This window comes from Muscardinus avellanarius (genome assembly GCF_963383645.1).
Source record: "Muscardinus avellanarius genome assembly, chromosome: 1".
Classification (NCBI taxonomy): Eukaryota; Metazoa; Chordata; class Mammalia; order Rodentia; family Gliridae; genus Muscardinus; species Muscardinus avellanarius.
In genome coordinates this window covers 194,399,192-194,425,363 of record NC_137786.1, presented here as the reverse complement: position 1 = coordinate 194,425,363, position 26,172 = coordinate 194,399,192, and the positions used below count along the sequence as shown (strand labels likewise).

Genomic DNA, 26,172 nt, shown 5'->3' with positions numbered 1-26,172 from the left:
TATAATATTGATGGAGCCAGGGGGTCCAGAAACCTGGCTTCTGTGGCCATTTCTCAGCCTTACATTTTATTGAAACCTCTCCAGCCTTGTCTCTGCTGTCTCATGGAAGTAGGTAGGATTTCAAAGTTGGATTCAGCCTGCCTGTGTGGAGCCAGCATGTCTTATGTGCTACTTTTCAACACAAAGAAATGGGTAGCCAGTGTTGGAGGCCACACTGCTCCTCTCTGTGGACACCCTGGACATCTGGAGAAAACACTGCCAGCCTTCCGCTGGCCCTATGAGCCAGCCAAAAAAGAGGCTTCACTGGCAGCCACTTAATACCCAGGCCACGCTCCATCTGAAGAAAATGCAAACCCAGCTGTCATCTAACTCACAACAAATGTGGACCCTCCAGTGGTGAGCTGAGGCCACAGGGCAATAAAGAAAGCTCCCAGACCATGGAAGATAAAGGGTCCTCATAGAAAGAACCAGAAGAATCCTCGTTTGGCACTTTTCAACTGAGGTGGGCACTTGCACAGTTACTATCTCACAAGATGTTGGGGCATGAACAATATTGCCATCAACAAGAGAACTAATGAATGCAGTGAGGGTGGGTATGAGCACATGATATATTTGGTAGTGAGCTAGAAGCACACCAGGTCTCCCAGTCCCCAGCCTACAGGGTTAGGGTGAGGAATAAATGAGATTTAGAAATAGATATGTAAAGCTGATTCTGTAGCGCCTGAATTCACAAAGCAGAATTAGACAAATCAAGTTGTGGAGTTGGATGGCTTCCACTCAAATCCTGATGTAGCAATTGCAAAACACTGCAAAGGCAGCTCTTAATCTCCCTAGCCTCCAGTTACCTCACCCATCAGTGCCATCCGCATTCTAGGATAATGGTAAAAATTAAAAAGGAAAATGTAAAGCCCATAGTACAGTCCTGGACACACAGGAAGTGCTTGATAAATGTTAGCTTCTTTCATTAGCAATTTAACAATGAGATGCCCAAATCAGACATCTGCAAGGCTTCTGTCTTCAACCATCCTCCATTGTATAATATTTGAGTGGCCTTGTCCAAGTTGCTTCTCTTTTTGGATTATAGGTGTCCTTGCCTGTAAAATGGGGAGGGAGGTTAAACTAGACTCAGTCAAGAAATGGAAGAGCCTGGAGATTCAGAATGTAGACCTAGCACCAGGCAGTAATGATCTGGGTGCATTCATTGTCTCAAAACTCCATTATTCCATTGGGGAAATGGAAATAATAAGCCACACCTACCTGCTACATCCTTCTGAAAATTGCACTTAATAATGCATGTAAAGGCCTCAACACAGGGCCTGGCACATGACAAATGCATGATCAAACTTGGTTACTGCAGCTGTTCCTACTTCCTGCTGTTCTTTTCCAACGATGACAGAGAGAATAGAAGCCAACTTCCCACATGACATTGATCAAGTCCCTTGCCCTCAGAGACTCCCAGTTTCCAAAATGGGAGCTTGGACTAGAAGGTCTTGAAGGAAGCTCCACCTCTGATGCTCTAAGAATAAGGCAGCTCAGGACCAAACAGCCAAGAAAACACTCCCTTCCCAGGGAGGCATGGAATCCTCCCAAAACTTAAAAGTTGGAGAGACTGGCTGGCTGCTGCTACACAAGCCTCAAAAGCCATATCTCCTGCCATGTGTCCCTTTAACATTAACTGTCAGCAGAGCTGGCCTTCAAACCAACTGCAAATGATGTATCTGTGCACAGTGGGGAGCCAGCAAGCACAGGCATCATGTTCCCCTCTACGGTTAGACAACTCCAGGCTTGGCCAGGGCATTGTAGGACACACAGAAAGTACTAAAGGAAGCGCCGGGCGTGGTGGCGCACGCTTGTAATCCCCGCGCTTGGGAGGCAGAGACAGGAGGATCGCGCAGGTTCGAAGCCAGCCGCGTGCGCTGGCTTAGGAGACCCTGTTTCTAAATAAAAAATATAAAAATAGGTCTGGGAGTGTAGCCCAGAGGTAGAAGGGCTTCCAGGAACCCCAGTACCACCAAAAAAAAAGTACTAAAGGAAAAAGACAACTATTCTTCTTCTTCTTCTTCCCTAAACTAATATTCCACTCCAGTGCCGTAATTGTTCTCCATGTGACAAAAAATATGGAGCAGAAATGTCTAAGGCATGGGCAAACACCTGCCCAAAAGCTGTACCATAGGGGACCTTTTCTGCCCAGTCACCCGGTATCAGACGACACACTCTTCACCTGCACAATAGCTGAACGTGGGTAATTAGAATGAGACACCGCTGAAGACGTTTGCTAGGCAAAATGTCACATTATGGCTTCCTCTCTCCCCTCTATCTCCCAAGACCAGCTCCATGGAGAGGGTTGTCCTACAAGAAGACTTACCCATTTTCTCAGTGGCCATTCTTTCACCCATCTAGGCCAAATTGGTATTTGATGCAACAAGGAAAAGTATGGAGTACATTATTAATTGGGCTCAGCAAAGGAAAGGTCACAGGGGTGACTGGCACAATTATGGGATGTGGGCAAATGGGCCAATCAGAGTATGAGTCGGGGAGAAGGGGAAATCAATGGCTATGAAATTATGGAGGGTTAGGAATAATTGGAGGCAGCCAAAAGGCTGATATTTTGCCCAAACCAGACACACGCGAGGCTTCTGTCTTCAACCATCTTCGACTGTATGCTATTTCTAGGAAAACTTCTTGGCTCCAGAGACTTGATATGGAGAAGGAACCTAGAAAACTGCCTTGGCGTCAGAGTAATGAGAGCCACTCAATTCAGCTGATCTGATTGGAAATTTATCAGACTGGTTAGAGCTCCAGTAAAAAAAGAGATGTCAAGGTTTCCGCCAAAGGAAACTGGACTTATTATCCTTTATTTTCCTGACACAGCTGCTTGATATTCTCAACATCCTTAAGAGTACATGGAGTTTCCAAGAGACTTTTTCAGATAGCGTGTGCTGGGGTAAGGAAATGACCCCCAAACTGCCTTAATTGGTCATTGATTTTTCAGAATCAATGTGCATTTAATTCTACAATAAAATGGTCGTGAGCCATCTAGAATATCTCTCTGGGGCACCCCATTCAAAGCCTCCAAGGAAGTCGCAAAAGTTTGCAAAGAATATTGCACTAGAAATACACTACACAGCATTAAAACTCTCAATCCCTGTGAACCAGCTGGGCTAAGGGTTTCTTTTTGAAAGGAATCATATTAAGTGATAACTACAGAGAGAACTATCCATCTTGTTTATCTAACACAGAGTACACTAGGCAGAAATGAAGTTGTTGGTCATTTTATAAAGGTTTTTAGGTGATTAATCTGAATCATCAATGAAAGCTTTCATTAAATTGCACCCTAGGAATTGATTTGCAATGGGTCGTTCCAATGTGCTATGCAAAGTTGCTGTAGAAAATTAGTCATTCTAGACTCCCTAAAGAATACGGACATGACATCCGGGCATCTGTTAAGTTTGCTCAAAAACATATGCGAGTCTTTTTTTTTAAAAGAACCATAATTACATCCTGCCGAAACCTCCAAGGACCCTGCTAACTGCCTTTGTATTACAACATCCACTTCCCACTTAGGAGTCTCGGCTCTGCTATTTAGATGTGCCCTACAATCTGCTTGCTCGTCTAGCACACATTCTCAGCTATCAGCTGCAAACTGTCAAGTCCTTCCATGCTCAAAGAAGACTATGTTGAAGGAAGCCAAAGCTGCAAGATGGTGTGTATGTGTCCTTCATTAAGATATGACCAGGAATTTGGAGCTTTCAATGGCTTTAACATTAATCCCAGCCAAGTCTCTTGTTTTCAGATGGTACCACTTGAAGATCAGAGAGGGAAGTGGCTTATTCAATGCCACACAGTGAAAATCAGAAACAATAGATTGGTGTAGTGTAGTGATTAAAAGCTTAGGCCCTATGACCGGGCATGGTGGTGCATGCTTGTAATCCCCACGCTTGGGAAGCAGAGACAGGAGGATCGCTCAGGTTCGAAGCCAGCCGCACGTGCTGGCTTAGGAGAACCTGTTTCTAAATAAAAATATAAAATAGGTCTGGGAGTGTAGTCCAGAGGTAGAAGGGCTTCCAGGAACCCCAGTACCACACACACCAAAAAAAAAAGCTTAGGCTCTGAGGTCAGACAACCAATCCATGTTCTGTCACTTATTTGTTATGTAATTTTGTGCAAAACACTTAACTTCCCCAGGCCACATACCCTATATTTATAAAATATGAACCATTAAATGCTTGGTATGCAATAAATGCCCAGTGAACATTAGCTGTCAGTATCCTTTTCATCTTCACAAAAATGACCTCATTTAATTCTCAACACAATTGTATAAGGGAGGAAGGCTTAAAATGACCAGTCTCATTATTCAAGCAAAAAAAAAAAAAAAAAAAAAAAAAAAAAAAAAAAAGGCCCACAGGGGAAACGAGTCTTCCCCAGCCACACACACCCCAGCTCTAGTTTCTTACAGGCCTGCTAAAATAGACAGGAGGGGGTGTACCCCTCCCACCCCCTCATCTTCCTTCACTTTCTCTAGAGATGAACAGGGAAGATGGAGGAAGCTTGCTTGTCTGTTTCTACCCAGGAACAGACTTAGTGTGACTGCCATGCTAAGACATTGAATCCTGCAGTACCTATTGGTCTAGCCGTCTGGTCTCTGCCCTGGGGAAGGGAAGGAAGCAGTCACATCCTTGAGCCTGCTCCTGGACATTGGGACACATGTGTGTGGGGAGGAAGCATATTACTTCAAGCTTCTATGGCATATTTTAAAGCTAACATCAGAGTACTTGTCAATGTGCCATCAGCCTGCCCTCTTGACCCCCAAATCTGGCCTTTGGGAAAATCTAATTGCCTGCTCGGAGTGACACCGGAGCCCTGTGAGTGATAAAGTTGTAGACAGTCACTCTGTGATTATGTGCCCTAATGGAAGGGAAATGCACTGAATGAATGCAGGAGTGAATGAATGAAAGTGCCTCCGAGTTATTTATTCTAAGCTCTGGTGTGCAATATGGTGATGTCTCCATCAACACATCATCTGGGAACTCAGTTCCTGCAAGGATGTCAGCCAAGGACAGGGCTGCAAGAGAGACATGAGGGCCATCCTCAACACAAACCCTAAACCTCAAGCTTCTCTCCACCTCATTCAGGAAGGGTTTATAGTCTGTAGGGCCCACAAGGATGGACATACGGCTCAGGTGAAGGTGGCTGCACTCTGGGCCATGGGAGAGAGACCATCCCGGTGGGAGGCAGAAAAGCTTCCCTGAGCAGATGGGTCTGGGCTCTGCCATCCTGTCCAGCAGAGCCAGTGGGACCTCTCTAGGAAAGCCACCAGTAGGAGCACCTTGTACCCTCGCTATTTGCTCATTGATCCATTCATTCTTAAGGCTAATTTCTAGAGTACCTACAGTGTGCCAACAGACAACAAATATGAGGACTTGGCCTGAATTCTTGACAAGCTCCTCGTCATGAAGGAGAAACAATGGCACAGCTGTCCACAGTACCGTGTGACACAAGCCTGCAGGGAGGTTGGCTCAGGGGCCAGGGAAGCATGAGGGATACTGCAGGAGAGTTGAATTGGGAGGTCAAGTAGAGGAGGCTCCTACCTAGTAGCTCCTAATGTGGGGCAGACACAGGCCCACAGACTCAGAGAATGGTTGTTCTCAGCAGAAGGAACAGCGAGTTCAAATGCTCAAAGGCTGGGAGAGTATCCTGAGGGGCAGGTAATTAAAAAAGATGCTGTGTGGCCTAGAGGGAGCGCTGGTCCAGGTTCTAACCCTCTGGGCCTGACACTTCTAGGGTTAGTGTCTTTGCCTGCATGATGAGGACTCTGGATTTAAAGACTCAAATGTTAAAGGGAATCCATCTAGACCTGAGAAGCCTCTCTGGGCAGGTCCCAAGCAAACGTGAAGAGCTGACCCAAGGCACTGCCAGAACACCCGGCAGCTACCATGTGGCAGCCATCAGGCTCCAGCTAGCTGTCTAGTTAAAGTTTAGGAGTGGGGGGTTGGAGAGGGAAAGGGGAAGCAGGGGCTGTCTCAGACCTAGTTCTCACCATGCACATCCTCAGTATCCTCTTAGTATCTCTCAGCCCAGTGCTCTTCCTAAGACCTCCAAATCCCTGAAAAGCACCATTCCCCCTCGCTTTACAGAAGGGAAAAGTGAAACTCAAAAAGAAGCAATTGCAGGTGATTCCATTGTCAGGGCTGGGTCTGGGATTTTATTTGAGGTCTGTTTGATTGCAGACCCAGCAGCACACCCCTTTGCCCCACCCACCATCAGTAGTTGTAGAAGACCCATTCCAGAGACCTACACCTTTCTATAACCTGACCCTCCACACTTTCCTCCATCCAGGGGCTCCTGGGACCCTCCTCTGCCCCCCAGGAAAAGCTGCTATAAGACTGAGCAGGTAGGAAGAAGCAAAAGTAGGCCATCTCCTGCCCTCCTGTGGTTATCCCCAAATCTCAGGCCTGGGGGTCTTTGCAGAAGGGCAGGTCACTGGGCACAGCTGCTGCCTCCCTGTGCAGGCCAGCAAAGGGCTCTTAGGAGCCAGGAACTGTCCTGACGTCATGCCCACTGGTAATTTGACCCTCAATGAGGGCTCCCTCCGTACTCAGCTGGGTCCATCATGCTGGTTCCAGGGAAAGGTCACCTCCCGGGGGGAAGGAGCCAGGTGGAGCTCTTTTGAGTGGCTGCTGAAATGAGAGATTATTTTGATTATCGACATCTCCCACAAGACTTCCCCATTCTTAGAGCTGCCCCCAATGCTCTCATTGGCTGGCTTTAGAATCAGGCCCACTTCTGCTTCCTGCTAAGAGAGCAAAGGTGACTATCCCTTCGGGGTTATGCTTATTCTAATAGCTAGCAGAGTGTTAAAAGCACAAGATCTGCCAGGTTTGGTGGCATACGCCTATAATCCTAACATTTGGAGGTCAAGACAAAAGGATTGCAGGGAAAAGGAAAGGCCTTGGCTGGATATTTATTTCTCCCAGAAGATAAATACTTATAAATAAACCTTTTTTTTTTTTTTATTTTGGTGGTACTGGGGTTCCTGGAAGCCCTTCTACCTCCGGGCTACACTCCCAGACCTATTTTTTACATTTTCGTTTTGGAAACAGGGTCTCCTAAGCCAGGGCGCACGGCTGGCTTCGAACCTGCATGATCCTCCTGTCTCTGCCTCCCAAGCGCAGGGATTACAAGCATGCGCCACCACGCCCGGCCTATAAATAAACCTTTTAATTAATCATGGACACATGTACTTTATGCAGTTATAAATATCAAACACAAAAATTTTTGAATATAATTCTAAAAAAGGAAAAGTATTATATTTGAAAACTCTTGAGATCCACTGAATGGTTACAAGGTGATACTATGACTTCAGCACTATTCAGTTCTGGAAGACGGAAAATAGTCCTGTGGTTGGATCTTTGTCCTCTAGCATCCTACAGTCTACTTAGGACATAACCACCGTTGTCAGCAGAGTCACTGCTCCTGATGGGCATGCACTGCACACTGGGGGCCTCCTGCTACTCACATCATCTCACTTGATCTGCAGACAAGCCCAGGATGTAACAGCCATGATTTTTCACATTTAACAGAAAAGTTTCTGGTCTAGTGTCTGGGTCTTTGAACCATCTAGAGTTGATTCCAGAAGAGGGTCTTATAACCAACACTACAACATACAGGTATGAGTAGAAACTTCCTCTATGAGGCCTCAATACCTCACGGAATTAAAATACAATTAATGAATGGGATAGCATTAAATTAAAAATCTCTATACTGCAAGGGAAACCACCAAGATTCTGCAGAAAGCCTCAAGATCTTTACCACCTACTTAGCCATCAGACAGGTCTAAATGTAAAACAAAGAGCCAACATGAGAAGAAGGGAGGGGGAGGGAATGGAGTGGGAACTGGGGAAGGGCTAAATGAGTGATATGTGCATGTATGCCTCTACCATCTTGTACTCCATTAAGATGTATGGCTACAATGCATCAATTAAAATAAAAATAATAAAAAACAAAGAGGTTAAGAAGCTTAACACTAAAAAAAATTAAAATGGGCAACTAAACTGAATACACTTATTAAAGGAAGAAATGCAAATGGCTAACAAACATATGAAAAAATGTTCATCATCTCTAGCAATCATGGAAATGAAAATCAAAGCTACACTGAGATTTCATCTTACTCCAGTTAGGATGACAATCATCAAGAACACAGTAATAAATGCTGGAGAGGATGTGGGGAAACTGGTGGGACTGCAAACTAGTACAGCCACTGTGGAATTCAGTGTGGAGGTTTCTCAGATTGAGAATGGAACTGCCACGTGACCCAGCAATAGTGCTCCTGGGCATCTTCCCAAAGAAAATGAAATCAGAATATTATAATTGTATATGTATATCCATGTTAATAGCAGCACAATTTATAACAACCAAATTATGGAACAAGATTAGATGTCTATCAGTGGATGAATGGATCACAAAACTTTCGTATATACACACAATGAAATTTTGCTCAGCCATAAAGAAAACCAAAATTACATCATTTGCAGGAAAATGGGTGGAATTTGAAAATACTATGCTGAGTACACCCAGTCCCTAAGAAAAAGTAGATGTATGTTCTCTCTTATATATTTTGCTAGACAGATATTTGACAATTGAGAGAATATCAGATAAATGACTAGAGACTTCAGAGAAGTGATGGAGACTGATGAGGGAAGGAAAAGGCAGGGGGGTGGGGGGAAAAGTCATAAAGAATGTGATAGTAGAAATAATGCTATAAATGTATACAAAAGAGGTTGGGAAGGTTTCAAGTAGATGGCTAGAGGAAGATGGAAGAGTAGATAAAGGTGGGCAGATACCATGTATGTTTCCTCCAAGAAGGCAGGTCCCATCTGTGATGGCCCATACACAAGTATTGCTGTCTGCCTGCTGTGATCCATAGCCCTGAAACTTGGGTCCTGAACACACCTAAAAAAATTGTCTCTGCCGGGATCACATCTGCCTCATTCTTAGCCAAAGAGAAAAAGAGCTTCCTTACTCCTCAAGGAAGGAAGGAAGGAAAGAGAAGAAAAGAGACACTTAACTTCTACTCACAACACAAGATGTTTATGTACACAGATGGTTGTTGTAGTCTTATGCTGGCATCTGTCAGTTCAAAGTCCCTGTGCCCTCCTTGTAGTCCTGTGTTCCAACAAATAAAGACCTCTACTATGTGCAGGGGCTCCATGTGCCTCCTGTTTTCCACTGTTTAAAGCTCCATTTTTTCGAATATCTTCCACTTTCAATTCCTGAAGCCTTGGTAGATATCTGTTTAATTGCTTATGGGATGCCTTGTGGGTCCATTGGGCTGTGAGCTGTCTGAGGGCAGGGCTGATCCAATGGGGAAGATGAACACTCACCAGATGACCTCATCGCTCCCTGGACCACCCACCCCAAAGAGGGCCACCTGCTCATCAGCCTGTTGTCAGCATCTTCTCATCAAACTGTAACCAGTTCAATCATTTCTGTCTGCTCCTGCCTCCTTCTGAGCAATCCATCCTCAAAGGCTGGGTTCCATATCATATGACCCTGTCCTACGTCATCCATCATTGATTGGCCCAGGGATGGACACAGAACTCAACAGTGACCCATCTAAAGACTGACCTATCTCTGGAACAGGGGTGAGTGTGTGTGTGTGTGTGTGTGTGTGTGTGATTCTGACATGTTAAAACAATAAGACTATACTCACTAAATGTACTGAAGTAGGGGAAATAGACCCAGTTTAACATAAAAAGCTGTAGAGTTTTTTTAAAGTGAAAGGGTCTGTGGAAGGAAAATTACTAAAAGTGGACATCAAGGATAAGGGATTCTTGCTAAACTGACCTAACAGGATTCTTGCTAAAGGCAGGTCAAGGATTTACACATCAAAGGCAGAGTATGAGGAACTTAATCAGTTATGAAAGATAGGGTAATTCTCACTAACTTGATAGTAAGATTCTTGCCAAGACTGGGCTAGACAGGCCAAGGTCATGACAGGGGCCAGGCTGCATAGACAGTTCCAACACAGTCAGAAGCTTCTAGTCCTGACAAGACAAGGTTGGCCAATCTGATAATCTCCTGCTATAAACAGAGAAACAGAAGGAGCTGGGCGTGGTGGCACACAATCCCAGTATTTGAGAGGCTGAGACTGGAGAATTGCAAATTCATGGCCAGTTAAAGCAATTTAGCAAGACCCTCAGCCATTTAGCAAGACTGTTTTAAAATAAAAGATAAAGCCGGCATGGTGGCGTATGCTTGTAATGTGCTTAGGAGGCTGAGACAGGAGGATCACACAGGTTCGAAGCCAGCCTCAGCTACTTAGTGAGGCTCTCAGCAACTTAGTGAGACCCTGTTTCCAAATAAAGTATAAAAAATAGGTCTGGGAGGATAGCCCGGAGGTAGAAAAGCCCCTGGGTTCCACCCCCAGTACCACAAAAATAAATAAATAAAATAAAAGATAAAAAAGGGCTGGGGCTATAGTTCAGAGGCAGCATGATACTGGATTCAATCCCAGCACCACAATGAAAACAGAGGGAAGTTCTCAGGGGACAGTGCTCTTGAAAGAGACAGGCGGTGATTGCAGGTAGGGCTAATGAGTGTCTGCCTTGATGTTAAGATGGAAGAAGAAAAACCATGAGTAGCAGTGGAGGAAGAATGTTGGGAGGAAGGGACAGGAACCGATGCTCCAACAGAGGCAGTGAAACACCCTGACAGCCGCAGAGGCACCAGCAGCCAGCACTTCGGGCTGCCTTCTTTCCTGGCCTTCCTGAGGTCTAGCAGACACTCACAAAACCAACCTGAATCAGCATCTCTATGCTCAAAACTGCCATGGCCATTTTTCTAGAACAAGCAGCTAGAAAAATAACCCCCCAAACCTAATACCTTCTCTGGGCAGGTCCAGGCCAAGTCCTGAATCTATACAGGGCCATAGCATTGATCTCCACTTCAGAATGTCGCATGGACTTCAACAGGATACTTCCTCCCCCTTCCTCCCCCTCCGGAACACAGGCTTCTCATTACTTGCTTTCAAAATTTGTCCCACTGTGCTGCAACATGTAAGGGCATATTTTGTACTTATTTATCCAGTGCATCCCCTTTGGGCACATCTGAGCCACCGCCTTGCCTCTTATCTCCTCTCTATAAATGATCAGCACACACAGACATCACTGAAATGACCTTCCAGGTCACCCGTCACCATGGACCCAGGAAAACTGAAAAGGGAAAGGCACATCTCTGTTGGAGGTGGGGGAATAATAGAGTCACAATAATAAAACTGGGTCCTCACAGTACTGGCACACCTAAAAAGCTCACAAATGCAGGACAGCCACCTCCAACCAGGGCTCCCAGATGCCGTCTCTCCCACCACAGAATCAAAGACAATGACAACCTTCCCCTTTCTAAGATGCTACTGTTCTGAGCAGTAAGTAGGAGACTCCTAACTTCCTTTCTCTCCTGCCCCCTTTTAGAATGCTGGCTCTCATGCATTCATTCAGTAAACATCCACTGGTCCTCTAGTAGGTGCCCCTACATTGTAATATGTGTCCTGAATACAGAAGCAAACATGAAACCGAACCGCCAGCCAAAGAGTGGGACTAAGCAACCAGTCATGTGCAGGTTTGCACATGTAAGAGGCACCGGGTATGGGAAATGCAATTATTTGTTCTACTTTTTAGATTCTTAGGAAGATTTTCCTCATGGTATGGAAGGGTCTTGTATGTTGCGTTTTAAAATTATAACCATTAGAGCCAGGCATGATGATGCATGCTTGTAATCCCAGTCCTTGGGAGGCTGAGACAGGAGGATCACAGGTTCGAAGCCAGTCTCAGCAGCTTAGTGAGGCTCTCAGCAACACAGTGAGACCGTTTCCAAATAAAATGTAAAATAGGTTTGGAGGTAGAGCATGGAGGTAGAAGGCCCCTGGTTCCATTCCCAGTACCCCCACACACACACACACACACATTATAACCATTAGAGGAAAAGATAGGAATACTTAAACTTAGAATCATGCACTCTTGCTGGGTGTGGTGGCGCACACTTGTAATCCTGGTACATGGAAGGCTGAGACAGGAGGATCACAGGCTTGCGGCCAGCCTCAGCTACTTAGTGAGGCCCTCTGCAACCTAGTGAAACCCTTTTTAAAAATAAAGAATAGGCCAGGCATGGTAGTGCACACTTGTAATCCTCACGCTTGGGAGGCTGAGATAGAAGAATCACGCAGGTTCCAAGCCAGCTTCAGCTACTTAGTGAGGCTCCCAGCGACTTAGCGAGACCCTGTTTTCAAATAAAATATAAAACAGGTCTGGGAGTGTAGCCCTCTGCATTCCATTTCCAGTACCACAAAAAATTAAAGAAAAATAATTTTTAAAAAAGTGGGGCTGGCGGTGTAGCTCAGAGGTAGAATGCCCCTGGGTTCAATCCTCAGTACCACGGGGGAAAAAAGCACACACTCTCAGGAAGCCTCTTATCCACATCCTATCCTTTGGGGGGGACCCTGCAGGGACCTCCTTCACCCACCTAGGAAGCCAACAGGAGCTCGGATTCTGAATACATAGGTGCTACATCCCCAGCCATCCAGATTGGTATCTCTATAAATGCACCACAAAGATGAACAACAGAGGATCCTGCTAGTTGTGACCATGATGTCAACTCCTATCCCTAAAGTCCCACTATGAGCCCTGAGATTCCGGACAGTGTGGATGCTGGAAATGAACACAGCTCTGAGTAGCCTTGTCTTTACTTAGCCCATCCAAAGGAACAAAATCCCCACATGCATCTACGCATATTTCTCAGCCTCCCTAACACATGCAGTTGCATAGCTCATTCCCCAAATGCCCCCCAGTCCCCATGTCAGGAACCCTCACCACCAGCTTCCTTAGCCACCTGCCCAGTCCCAATCCTTGCTTCTGCTTCCTCCCCACAGATGGACTTGGAGTGCAGCCGCAAGCCTTCACTGTTGCTCCCTGTCTTTGGAAGAGGCTCATTGTAAAAACATCCACTGCAGCTCTGTCATCCGAATCTCATCCCATTTCTCTTCCCAACCCCCACATCCCTCTCTTTCTAATTATCCCAAAGAGAAGGACGATTAAAAATTAATGCCCTGCGGATGGGAGTCAGAGATGTCATTATTTTGATTCAAACCCCAGGCATGGAAGAATCTGATCTAAGCTTCAGGAGCAAAGTAACCTAGGATGGGTTTTAGAAAACCTTGATTAATTGGAACTCACCTCTAGGTAACCTGATTTTTCCCCCTCTGGTGCTAGAGTTTTCCAGGATACCACAAAGTATAACAAATGAAACCCAAGAAAAAAAAATATTCAAGGAAAAATGTCACCTGCAAGAGGTGTCTTAGACTCACACAAAAGGTTCAGCCAAATCCCTACATGTCAGAATCCTGTAGGCTGCAATTTAGTGTGCAGAATGCTGAGGTCAAGGTAGCACCTACAGAAATGCCACACAAAGGAGGATTTTGCTGCTTTCATGGACTGTACTCCTGAGACAGAAAAGCGGACTTTCTTTTAGTAAGATGTGTGGTAATGGAAGTTTAACCAGAAGGAATTTCATGTGACCTTCAGTTCACCAAAGAAGTCAAACCAAATGAACTAGTGGCAGCCTCTCTGCCTCCCAGCTGTGTTTTCTTCCCCAAATATGCCACTGAGAGAGATTCTGCCGAGTAAAGAAAGGAAGCATATGATGAGAATTATAATGGATATCTCCTAATATGAGACTGTGTGCTCAGTACCACGCTAAGTACTTCAAGTGCATTATATATACCTCATAGTCCTAACCAGCTTCATTGTTTATTGGACTCTACATTTTACCATGAGGATGTAGCAATTAGAAAGGCTAATAAATGATCTAAGGTAATAAAGTCCCAATGTTCTGTGATTAACAAACACCAAACAACCTAGGTGACATTGCTAGTCCTTCCACCTCACCAGTTTAAACCCATACTCTTAAGCCAGGCGTGGCTACACACATTTGGAATCCCTGTACTTGGGAGGCTGAGACAGGAGGATCGCAGGTGCATGGCCAACCTCAGCTACTTAGTGAGGCCCTCCGCAACTTAGTGAGACCTTGTTTCAAAATAAAAAATAATCATAAAATAGGGGGGATAAAAATCATAATATGGGGGATAGCTGGGAGGTAGAAAGTCCCTGGGTTCAATTCTCAGTACCTCAAAAAATACTATATTTAATGCAGAATTTACGGTGAAACAGTCTAGACCAATAGAAAAACATGAAAACGACCAAACAAAAAAAAAACTAACTTGAATTTTCCAGCATTTTTAAAAGCAGACTTTTTAAATGCCAAATCTTCTTCCACCATTAAAAATTAGCTAAACTAATAAAACATCATTCATCGCTGCTGACTGAGGGAGGCTTTTTTTTTATTGTCTGGAAAGCAACTCCAAGCTGGAGAAAGAGGCCAACGATCCTCATCCATTCAGGTTACTAACAAGCTATGTGAGCTTGGACAGGTCACTCACCTACCTGTGCTCACATACTTCCCCCACCATGGAGACAGCATCAGCTGATCTCCTGTGACAGCTGCAGGTGGCAGTGTACCTAGAGGTATTAGAGCCCAAGAGCCACTAAGCCATTGGGCCATTGGATACCACTGTCTCAGACACAGAGGTGAGGCTCTGAATCTCAACATCAGGGATTCGTGCCACCTGGAATGGGAGTTGGCCACATCCAGATGCTTGCCCAATTCTACTCCTCAGCTGCTATTCCCTTGTACTTTCGTCTGATTTTCCCTGCCCTTTGTCCTCACCCTGGAATAAAAGTGTATCACCAAATGCCTACATCACTACTCTGGCCTCCTACCAGGACATGGTGACTCCAGGCTACTGGATGGTGGATATCAGGTATAGTGTGTGTCCTTGCAAGCCTATAGTACTGGTCACTGTAGGCAAGCTGCCTTCAGCCACCCTTCCCACTGAATATCTGTGTATTAGTTTGAGTGGGCAGCTTTAAAGAAACACCACAGACTGGGTGGCTTAAATAACAGATTGTCTCAGATCTGGGGGCTGAAGGTCCAAGGGGCAGGTGTCAACAGGGTTGTGTTCTCAGTTCTTGCTGCTTGGTGTGCCAATTGCAGTCTTCTCACTACATTCTCATGTAGACCCCTCTTCTTACAGACACCCATCTTATTGGATGAGAGTCCCAATCTTATAGCCTTGTTGACATTGTGTGTGTGTGTGTGTGTGTGTGTGTGTGTGTGTGTGTGTGTGGCACTGGGAATTGAACCCAGGGGAATTCTACCTCTGAGCTACACTTCCAGCCCTTTCTTAATTTTTGTTTTGAAACAGGGTCTTGCTAGGTTGCTGAGAGTCTCACTAAGATGCTTAGGCTGGTCTTAAACCTGTGATCCTCCTGTCTCAGTTTCCCAAGTGCTGGGATTACAGGCATGTGCCACCACACCAGGCTGACCTTGTTGAATCTTAGTTGCCTCCCTAAAGGTCCTTTCTTCAAGGACAGTTACATTGGGAATTAGTTTTTACACACGATTTTGGAAAAGACGTGATCCAATCCATAACAGCCAGCAAGCACCTCAGCCCCACTACCACTAACAACAACAAAAAAATTCATTCCCTGGAGAGCTAGTTCTCCCTCCATGGTGCTTCTCACATGGCCCCTTCCAGACAGAGTTCAAGTTCCTTCTCCAAAGAGCCTTCCCTGACCTCTCCAAATCAGAAAGACACTTGACTAGTATGCCATTGCTGGTCGAACTGACCATTCCCTGCCCCTAAGACACTAGAGGTACCAAGAAACAAGTACCTAAGCTCATCTTCATGATCCTGATACTTCATAGTAGCTGGCTGGCACATAGTAGGTACTTAGTAACTAAATGTGGAATGAATGAATGGTGACTAATGTTGTTTTGTCTCATGGTCTCCCCACTGAGATGAAGTCAACGATCTGACCCAACTCCTCTGCTGTCCTCTCCCCTTGTCCTGTACCCACATAAGGGCTCCAGCTTACTAATTGAGTTGCATCTGGCTACAGTCTCTTTCTATCCTCTTTCCTTCAAATGTGAAATGTGCTGTGGCAGGTCCTCAGCATCTAGCCCCCGAGTGCTCGGTTGACACCCCCTCTATTCATGACAGCAAGGAAAGCAAGCCAGTCAGGCAGGGACCTTTCAGGAGGCAGACTGAGCTGTAACAGCTGCTTTCTCCCTCTCTGAAGGGTAGTAGCAGCACACAGGCCTGGACCAAGGCGCAAGGGCTTCAGCTCATCAGGGAAAGGCTCAAAAGGCTGGGGCTTGAGGCTCATGCTCACCTGGCATGTGAGCCTCCACTCGACCAGACCCCTGACCAAACTGTCAGTGCCTCAAAGCCCAGCTCACTAGGGCAGAGGCCTGCCCTCGAATGCAGCTCAGCCTCACCACTAGTTCGACCTTGGGGAGGGTGGTAGCACGTGGTTCTGATGTGCTGAATGATATGGACATAGCTCCCAGCTGAACAAACATCAGCTTGATATCATTCAGGCCAATCCCACCACAGGGTTCATGTGCATCTGTGTCTGTGTGTTTATCTATATACACACTCATGCACGACTACAAAGAAGCTGGAAAAGATCATCTGAAAGGTAAAATCCAGGTTTAAAACCTGCGACACAAAACCTACACAGAGGTGAAATTATAATGAGGTCCTGGAATCTAGCACACAATACAAGTTGCAGAACCTTGAAGATGTTTAACCCTTATCCACAGCTTTTACATCTATAAAATGGGTCAATAAAACCTCCACCAGGGTCCTAGTGAAGATCTAAATGAGATAAAGTGAAAGGAGTGCCTAGACATAGCAGGTGTTCAATATACACATTAGCTACCTATTGATACACATTAGTAACCTTTCAATGCCTTTTAAAAAGTTCAAAAAGCTGAGCGTGGTGGCGCACACTTGTAATCCCTGTGCTTGGGAGGCGGAGACAGGAGGATCGTGCAGGTTCGAAACCAGCCTCGCTGGCTTAAGAGACCCTGTTTCCAAATAAAAAAAAATAAAATAGGTCTGGGAGTGTAGCCTGGAGGTAGAAGGGTTCCATCCCCAGTACCACACACACACAAAAAAAAAGTTCAACAAAATTAGCCATCTGTGTTTAGGAAAATTTACTTATAACATCTATGTGTCCTATTTTCATGGTAAGCAATGTCCTGCTTCCACTACAAAACAAGTACAAGGGTGCTTCTGCCAGGAGACGCATTAGAAGGCATCATTTCAGCCAGGCATGGTGGCACATGCCACTAATCCCAAATACTGGGAGTTGGGAACCAGAGGCAGAGCACCCCTGGTTCAATCCCCAGTAACCAACAAAGGAAGAGGAAGAGAAAGAGGAGGAGGAAGAGGAGGAGGAGGAGGAAGAGGAAGAGGAGGGGAGGGGAAAAAGAAGGAGGAGAAGGAAGGGGGGAGAGGGAGGGGAGAAGGAGGGGAGGGAAAGGACAAGGCACTACATCATTGTTTCAAATTGCTGTATCCACAGAGCTTCAATTACCTCCAGCTACCTAGGTATTGACGTTTGGCTACATCTGAGATTTGTCTGTCTCCATAAGCTAGATCATCACTAATGCAAATTCTTTCTTCTTCCTTTAATCATTACTTCAATCTGCCTTTTTCTATTCTGCTCACCAGATCCAGTCAAGCCTTTCTTAATCAAACATTTCCATCGCTACAGAGAACTCTCAAATGTCTGCTTGAATCTTATGTATCCCTCCTTTTTCCATACGAGGATAACCTATTAAACCTAAGAGGATCAGATTCACCTTCCTCGTTGCATAGGAAGAGGAATCTCAGGCCAACACATATCATCCATTCATTTGACCAGTGTCCACTGGTGGTCTATTGGATGGGAGGGGATGAAGAGATGAACAAGACCAGGTTTCTCCATTCAAGAAGTCAACAATCTTGTTCAGAGATGTGACGTTTGGAAAAACACTCAGAACATGAGGAGGATGAAATGCTATACAGGTGGCCGGTAAGCAAGGTATAAAAACAGGAGGAGGATCCATTACTTATGAAGGATGGATGAAGAGACTGTGGGTGAGGATCTTTCAGGGGGACAGGATACATAAGCTAAGACTCAGACCAGGGCAAAGTGGGAGTTGTCCAAGGAACAGCAATCTGAATTTAGCCAAAAGATGGAGATGTGAGTCAGAGAGAATAGGAGGGCATCGCAGTCACAGGAGTCCCACATACTGGTACTATGCTCCAGGTCCAGTGCTTGCATCTTCTAAACTGTGCATAAATACCACTGGAAAAACAGCTCAAAGAGATTACAGAATGTTTGTAAGTTTGAAGCTGAAGTCAGTAAGATTCCAGTGAGTTCTTAGTTTTCACCCATTAAACCCTATGTGTTGGACACAGTTATAGGACCAACAGCTCAAGAGGCTGGCTCCTTTGAGGATACAATGGGAAATCTCTGATTAGGAGCATGACAACTAGACTCTGGGTAAAGTGACCTGGCCAGGAGCAAATGGTGAATGAAAACAACAGAGCCAGCCAGGAGGCTATGCCACTCTCCAGGCAGGAATTCTTGGAAACAAGGGTGGTAAAAATGAGACTAAAGAGGAGGCACATGGGTCTACTGTGGCTTAGGAGGAAATGTGACCAACAACAGAAACACATAGTGGACTTAGTGGGCAGAGGAGAAGGTCAAATGATGCTGAACTGCAGCCACAAGCAATAGAGAAGTTGGGAAGGCTATTAATATAAATGAAAAAACGAATCTGATAGGATGGATATGATAATACATTCCCCTTGGAAGGGCAGGATTTGGCAATGCAGCGCAGTTCAGCCAACCCTGGAAATTTTAATTACATGAAGCCTGAGTTCACTCTCTCCAAAGTCATTTTAAAAACTGGCTCCAGGAAGCTTTCGTGCTGCAAAGCTGATGGCCATCAGAATATTCAAACTAAACCACCTTTGTCACTACTCAGTCACTGTGAAGCTTAAAAAAAAAACACCTGAACAATTCCTATTTCACAGTATTCACCTCTGTGGGAAAGCTCTGTCTGTGAAGGACAAACTTCTAAGGTGGAGTAGAAGAAAATCAATCAAGGAGCCATTCCCTTGGCTGATCAATAGGTGTCTGTCAGGGAAATTTTACTTCTCTCGTCTGTGCTGGTTAAGTGGGTTCTTGTAGCATGAAGTGATACCTGGCTGAATTTCTCTTTGTGACAATATGTAGCCCCTGCCTCTCCAGCTTTTTCCTGACTTTAACACAGTATTCGAGTTTGACCAGAAAGCAGACAGAGCTGCCCTCCGTAGATGGAAGCAAGATAAGTCACAAAAGGGGTAGAAATGAGCTTCAAGAGTTCTGAATAAGCCAGGTGTGATGACACACGCTTGTAATCCCAGCATTCTGGAGGCTGAAACCGGAGGATTTCATAAACAGCCTCAGCTACTTAGTGAGGCCCTCTGTAACTTAGTGAGACCCTGTTTCAAAATAAAGAATAAAAAAATAGGGCAGGGTGTGTAGCTTGGAGACTGAATGCCCCTGTGTTCCATCCCCAGACCCCCCCCCCCCAAATAAAAGGGTTCTGAACAGCACCTACGCTGGCACAGGGAGCCAGGGGCATCTTCATGCCTGAAGTTCACTTCCTGGTCTTCCTGCAGCTACTGCTTCTTACTACCCAGGTCTCTGCTCAGAAGAACCTTCCTCAAGGAGTTTTCCCACATACCCAGCTGAACCTACCCTTCTGGGGCAGAGATGTTATTGGTCTTGATTTCTGTAATGGTTTCACGGATGCATAAGAGCTATAAAAAATCAGTTGATCGTGTGTGCATTTACTTTCTAATCACATTGAACCTCAGTGAACTAATTAAAATCATTTTTTAAAAAATCCATTGAAGCTGGGCTTGGTGGCACACGCTTGTTTTCCCCCATGCTTGGGAGGTGGAGACAGGAGGATCGCACAGGTTCAAAGCCAGCCTTACTGGCTTAAGAGACTCTGTTAAAAAAAAAAAAAGGTCTGGGAGTGTAGCCCGGAGGTAGAAGGGTTCCATCACCAGTACCACCAACAACAACAAAAAAATTCATTGAAGCCAGGCATGGTTGCGCATACTTGTAATCCCAATACTTGGGAGGCTGAGACAGGAGGATGCAGGTTTACAGCCAGCCTCAACTATGTAGTGAGGCCCTCTGTACCTTAGTGAGACTCTGTTTCAAAATAAAGAATAAAAAATGGGCTAGGGGTATAGCTCGAAGGTAGAATGCCTCTGGGTTTAATCCCCAGTTCTGCAAAAAAGAAAGAAAGAAATTTATTGATCTATGACTTAAAAAGCATGCAGTTTATTGGATCTAAGTTATACCATATTAAAGAAAAAACTAAACCATATAAAGGAAATTTATACCTCCCTCGTCCATTTCACTCTATTTATTTATTTAGAACATGGACCACTGTTGTTTGCCAATAAGTGATATAGCTATTTGCCCACCATTTACTGTTCAGAAAGGCACTATCCAATATGGTAGCCACTATCCACACGTGGCTCTGTAAGTTTAAACAAATTAACACTATACAAAATGGAAACCCCATTTGCACTAGTCATATTTCAAGGATTTGGTGATCAGATATGACTAGAGGCTACTGACTTGTTCAAAGCACAGACAGAACTTTCCCATCATCATAATAAGTTATATTGGAGAGCAGAGAGTAAGCCTCCAGAAAGAAGAGCTGTTAGCAGTCTAGTTCATACTCACCTCCTACAATGGTGCCTGGCATGCAGAAGTACTTCATAAATACTTGTTGAACAGATGAAATTTTGTAATACAAAAAAATTCCAGAGCAAGGAACAAGGACCTGGAAACATCCTAAATGCATACTTATATGGGATTGTTATGTAAATTCTGGCAATTTCGCAGTGGAATTCTATTCAGCTATTAAAAGGAAGGAAGCACATGTTTGTGTAATGACTTATTCACTCTATATTAGGTGAAAAAAGCAAGTGTCCTAAAAACATGTGCAGTATAATTCCATTTTATTTAAAAACACAAAGCAAATAAACAAATAAACCTCAGGAATGATAGAAACCTGTTAACAGCAGTCACTGATGGATAAAATTAGGGGAAAGAGGAATGTACATTCTGTAGTCTTTTATAATGTTTGAATGTGTAATGTATATATTATTACTAGAGTATTTAAAACAAAATCACATGCAGCCCTCTAAGTACAAAGGAAAAAAATCTTAACTTGCAATCTGTTTCAAGGACATAAGAACATTCAGTAAAAGTTTACCAGACAGGTGTGGTGGCATACCCTGTAATCCCAGCACTTGGGAGGCTGAGAGAGGAAGATCTCAGGTTCAAGGGCAGCCTCAGTAATGTAGCAAAACTCTCAGCAACCTAGACAGACCTTGTTTCAAAAAGGGGGGGTGGGAAATGGGAGCATAGCTCTGAGGTAGAATGCCCCCAGGTTCAATGCCCCCCAACACATACACACAATGTTTACCAAGTACCCAACTACTTAACTCCTTAGCACTTCTATTTTATTTAATCTTAACAATATCTGTTTAATTAAAGAGCATTGTCTTTTGTTGAAAATATAGAATCTGAAGATCAGAACAGGTCGAGTAGTTTTGCCAGGGCCACACAGCTTGCATATAGCACCACAGGCATTTGAACCCAGCTTTCTGGTTCTACAACTCATGGCAGTCTTCACTGCAGAAAGCATGCACAAATATCCTCACAGAACCAGGTCTCAGATGAGCCCTGAACTAGCCACTCCATCATATGAAACCCTAACAAGGGTCACATGGCAACCAGGAACATAAGCAGCTTTTGCTGCTCAGGACAATAGGAAACACGGCAAAAGTAAAGCTAGCCAGTTCTCTGCTCGCTCAGTTTCCCCCTCAACTGCCCTTCCCTGAATCCATATTCCCATTCAATCTCATTCTCTCTCTCTCTCTCTCTCTCTCTCTCTCTCTCTCTCTCTCTCTCTCACACACACACACACACACACACACACACACACACACACACACACACACAGAGAAGCTGATGCCAGTAGACACTTGGTTGGTGACTGGGGCCTGCTGCAGAGACTTCCAGGCTCCCGGCAGATGCTGAGAGAGTGCCTTTGTTGCACCATCAGCCACCCTCGCCCCCAAGAGGAGTTCTCAGCCCACCGAGGTATCTGAGCCAAAACCCTATAGAGTCGCCTTTCAGCTCCCGGACAATCAGCTCCCGGACAAGGCATCCCAGGCTGCACGCTGAGAGGCTTGTTTAGCTTCACACGTGACGCAAATGGGGAGTGTGTTTACCCACAAACACACACATGAACGCACCAACAGAAGCTTCCACTGCCAACAGAAGCTGCCACAGTGGTGAGATTTCTGGAAGCCCAGAATCACACTGAAGCAATGTGGAAGTCCATGGCAATGCCTATCAGAGAAAACAATCTAATCCCCTCTAAGCAAAGTTTCAACCACTGCCCAGAAAATTCAGTTGAAAATGAAATGTAATACTCTATTAAGCCTTATTTTGCCAGCGCAAGTGAGGGCTCACCCAAGCGTGGAGAGTCATTAAAATGGATCTTACATATATCATTATAAATTTAATAATCACCATGACGGCTAGAGTTCAAGTTAAAATGAATGTCAGCTGAGCATGACCAATTGATGTTACCCCAGCTGCTGCCAAGCCCCACTTGGGGTTGTATTCTACTTCCAGAGGCTCCGGAATACACGTGGACCCGACAGGGCCAGAGCCAAGAACAGATGGGAAATGCAGACAGCTACACCTAGCCAAGGAGAAGCCATCATAATTGCATATTATCTTGGTGTACCAGCCCAATTAAAATTTTCTACAGTGTCAGAGGTCCCAAATGTTCCTCCACTAAGTGTCTCGATACCAAAGTTGGCTAATACTTAGTCAAATGCAGTCAATCCTGAGTTCTATTCGTAACGGTTATCGATTTTTTCTCCTATCTCTCAGAAAGCTCTGGTAGAAATAGGAGCAGAAGGTCTAGTAGGCTATACACTTAATAAATCAAATGCCACAAAACAAATTCCACTTATCTAGGTGCCTGAGATTGTGGGCACTCTTCCTGAATAACAGTGATTACGGTTTCTGGAGTGGACTGTTTTTAAGGAATGGAGTCACCGTGGAGGATTTTAAAATGTGTTTCAATTTATTTTTGATTATTTGAAAGTCAAACTAAATACCAATACAAAACCCTCCTCTCTCTCTCTCTCTCTCTCTCTCTCTCTCTCTCTCTCTCTCACACACACACACACACACACACACACACACACACGCACAGCTAAAATCATAGGGAAGAATCAGAAAGACAGTTTTCACTACCACATGTATTTTATACTGGGAAGAATCAATATTCGAGATGCTCTAAGGGGATTTCCACATCACACTGAGAGAATACCAGAAGTTTTTCTATGGTCCACAACTTACAAAGCAAATACCAGAAGGTGTGTGTGTGTGTGTGTGTGTGTGTGTGTGTGTGTGTGTGTGTGTGTTATGCTCGATGCTCGGGATGGAACCCAGGGGAATTCTACCTCCAAGCTATACCCCCAGCCTTATTTTTTATTTGGTAACAAGTTCTCCCTAAGTTGCTGAGGCTAGCTTTGAACCTGCAGTCTTCTTCTCTCAGTGCTTTAAATACTGAGATTACAGATACGCACCACCATGCCTGGCTCCAGAAGCTATCTTCAGATGTACACAGGCTCTGCTCTGCTTATGCATCTTAACCCTTACTCACCCCCTCATTCTAACTATGCCCCAGGAATAAAGAAATACAGCTCCATCATCTTTCCTGGACTGTCAGCCACTCTGTGCCACTCCCCAACATGCCTAGCTTTTAAAGACAAGCTAAAACTTCAACTGGTAGGCACATGTCCCGGGTGACTGCGACTTTCAGATGGATGACAGCAAATGACCTATGCTCAACAGGCTATTTTAAATGGTTGTGACATTCTCACAGATGGGGCCAAAGAGCACGGTAGGATATGCTTTTGATCCATAAACACAAGAGCCAGCAGACCACACAAAGAATAACTCAAACAGAACCACTGCCATCAGGAGCAACATTTCCAAAAGGTGCTAAGAGCCTGTGAATCCTAGAGAGGCTTCAGGACAAATAAATTCCTATTGGACTTTGAAGTTAACTCCCTTTTGGATACTTTTTGCTAACTCCCTTGGCAAATCCTTGCATTGCTGGCTTTCCTTTTCATTCTCTCTCTCCTTCAACACCACGTCAGGACAGAAAGTCCAGGCACAGCAAACCATGAATGGCCACCCTGCCTCTTAACCAGAGAAAGACAAACAAACATCATCAACAAGCAACAAAATTCTGCCGACCGCTCAAGCACGCTGAATCACACGCAGCAATTCAGCACCATGAACCAAGGGACAAAGAAAGTTCTGCCACTTACCCTCTTTTGATCTTCCAGGCCATGGGTAACCTGCTTTCTCTTCTGCTGTTGGCTGCTCTCACAAATCGATTCCATTTCCCAGGCATAAAATCCCCTCTCTTCTTCAGCGAGGCTTCCAAATCCACAGAAGAACAAAATACCCCAGGCAGAAGGGATGTATGCACGCCACCATATGTGGCTCCTGCCAGCAAGGAAATCAACGCACTTCTTCAAAGGTCTTGCTGCCTTATTAAAATCCACTCGGGAACCTCACTCACCGCCACTGCTTGAGCGATGAGGGCGGCTGCTGCTGACATCCTGAGAGCTGGGACTTGGATTTTACTGTAGGACTGAGATTCACTTCGTGAGAGTCCACAGGACAGAAGAGTCCATATCCCAGGGCGCATGCCACATTACTGCCCCAGAAATCCTTTTCCTCACTGTTTCCTTGGCACGGATAATTTATATGTCAATAACAATGTAAATGGGCATTTAATCCTCCGAGCCGATAACATCCACATCCCTCTCCCACAGCCCCTGACTCCCATAAATCACCACAAACGCCGTGCCGCCAGCCGCCCCTCACGGTTCCCGCAGGCGTTCGTCACAGCGGCGGCTCCCCTCCTGGCTGTCATCTTCCCTCATGGAGTAAGACCCATACCTGAGGAGTAAATGTGCAACAGTCAGGTTTGCCTTTTGTGCCGAAGTGCAGGTTTGAGCTGTCTTGCCCACCATTCGGAGCCCACAAAGTAAGACCTAAAGCACACAGCAGCCGGTGATCTTCCTCTGAGCCCCTCGATACTCTGATCACATCCATGGCCAAGCAACCTCTGGAGCCTCATGGGCTCCCCACCCCTCCTGTTCTTGCAACGGCACACCACAGCGGAAACAGGTTATCTTTCAAACCTATGCGGGGTGAATCATTATCATCATAGGAATGAGGCTCCCAGGTATGACAAGACAGGAAAGCAATGGTCTGTGAAGCCAAAGTATCAACATTTTTCCCCCAATTACAGCTGCGGGAGACAGCGAATGGCAGGCACGAGTCCAGGGTCCACGAGGGGAGGTGAAAAAGAGCAGCTCCTATGCAATGGAGCTGGAGTCTCATGCATCCCCTGCCTGGGAACCTGCAGGCACAGCAGATACCCGGTCACCTCCTGGCTGACGTCACAGAAGCTCCGAGGGACAGGGAGGGAGGAGAGAGGAGGAGACCTCTGCACCAAGAAAAATATTCACACTGGGTGCACCCTTCTGTGAGTGGTTCAAGAGGCAGGATCATCTCTGAGAATCCTCCTGAAGGTGCATCAATAAATTATAATGAATGCCTCTTCCCACAATACTGGCACCACCCACAAAGAAAGAAAAAAGGAAGGAAAGGGTATTACTAAAAGGATTATTTTCTCACCAGCATATCTAACGAAGCACTAGCCATTCTACAATACAGGCCGTGCCAGCCTCCAGGAGAGCTGTGGCCAAATCCGGCCACAGTAGGCACTAGACAGAGGCCCCCAGATCCTTCTGTGCAGCTGTCCAAACTGGCCGCGACTTTGGAGTGAGGCCAAAGCCTCATACACTATTTAAAAAAAGGCTTCTGTACAACTCAATGCCAAAGTGGGTTGAAAGGTGGACAAATTTGAGACTTAATCCTTCCTCAAAAAGAGGAGAAGCTGGGTGTGGTGGTGCATGCTTGTAATCCCAGCATTTGGGAGGCTGAAACAGGACAGCCTCAGCTACTTAGTGAGCCCCTTTGCAACTCAGTGAGACCCTGTTTCAAAATAAAGGATAAAAATAGGGCTGTGGGTGTAGCT

General features: G+C 45.3%; 1 protein-coding gene across 1 annotated transcript in view; it reads right to left on the bottom strand.

The window, feature by feature from the left end:
• Positions 1-24,460, bottom strand: part of NAV2 (neuron navigator 2) — a gene marked incomplete at both ends in the record, with an annotated part of 737,881 nt that extends 713,421 nt beyond the window's left edge. Inside the window, one exon of the mRNA XM_080694785.1 lies at positions 24,386-24,460. Within this exon, the coding sequence (XP_080550911.1) occupies positions 24,386-24,460 (75 nt within the window). The remainder of the gene's footprint in view (positions 1-24,385) is intronic.
• Positions 24,461-26,172: the final 1,712 nt, after the last annotated feature.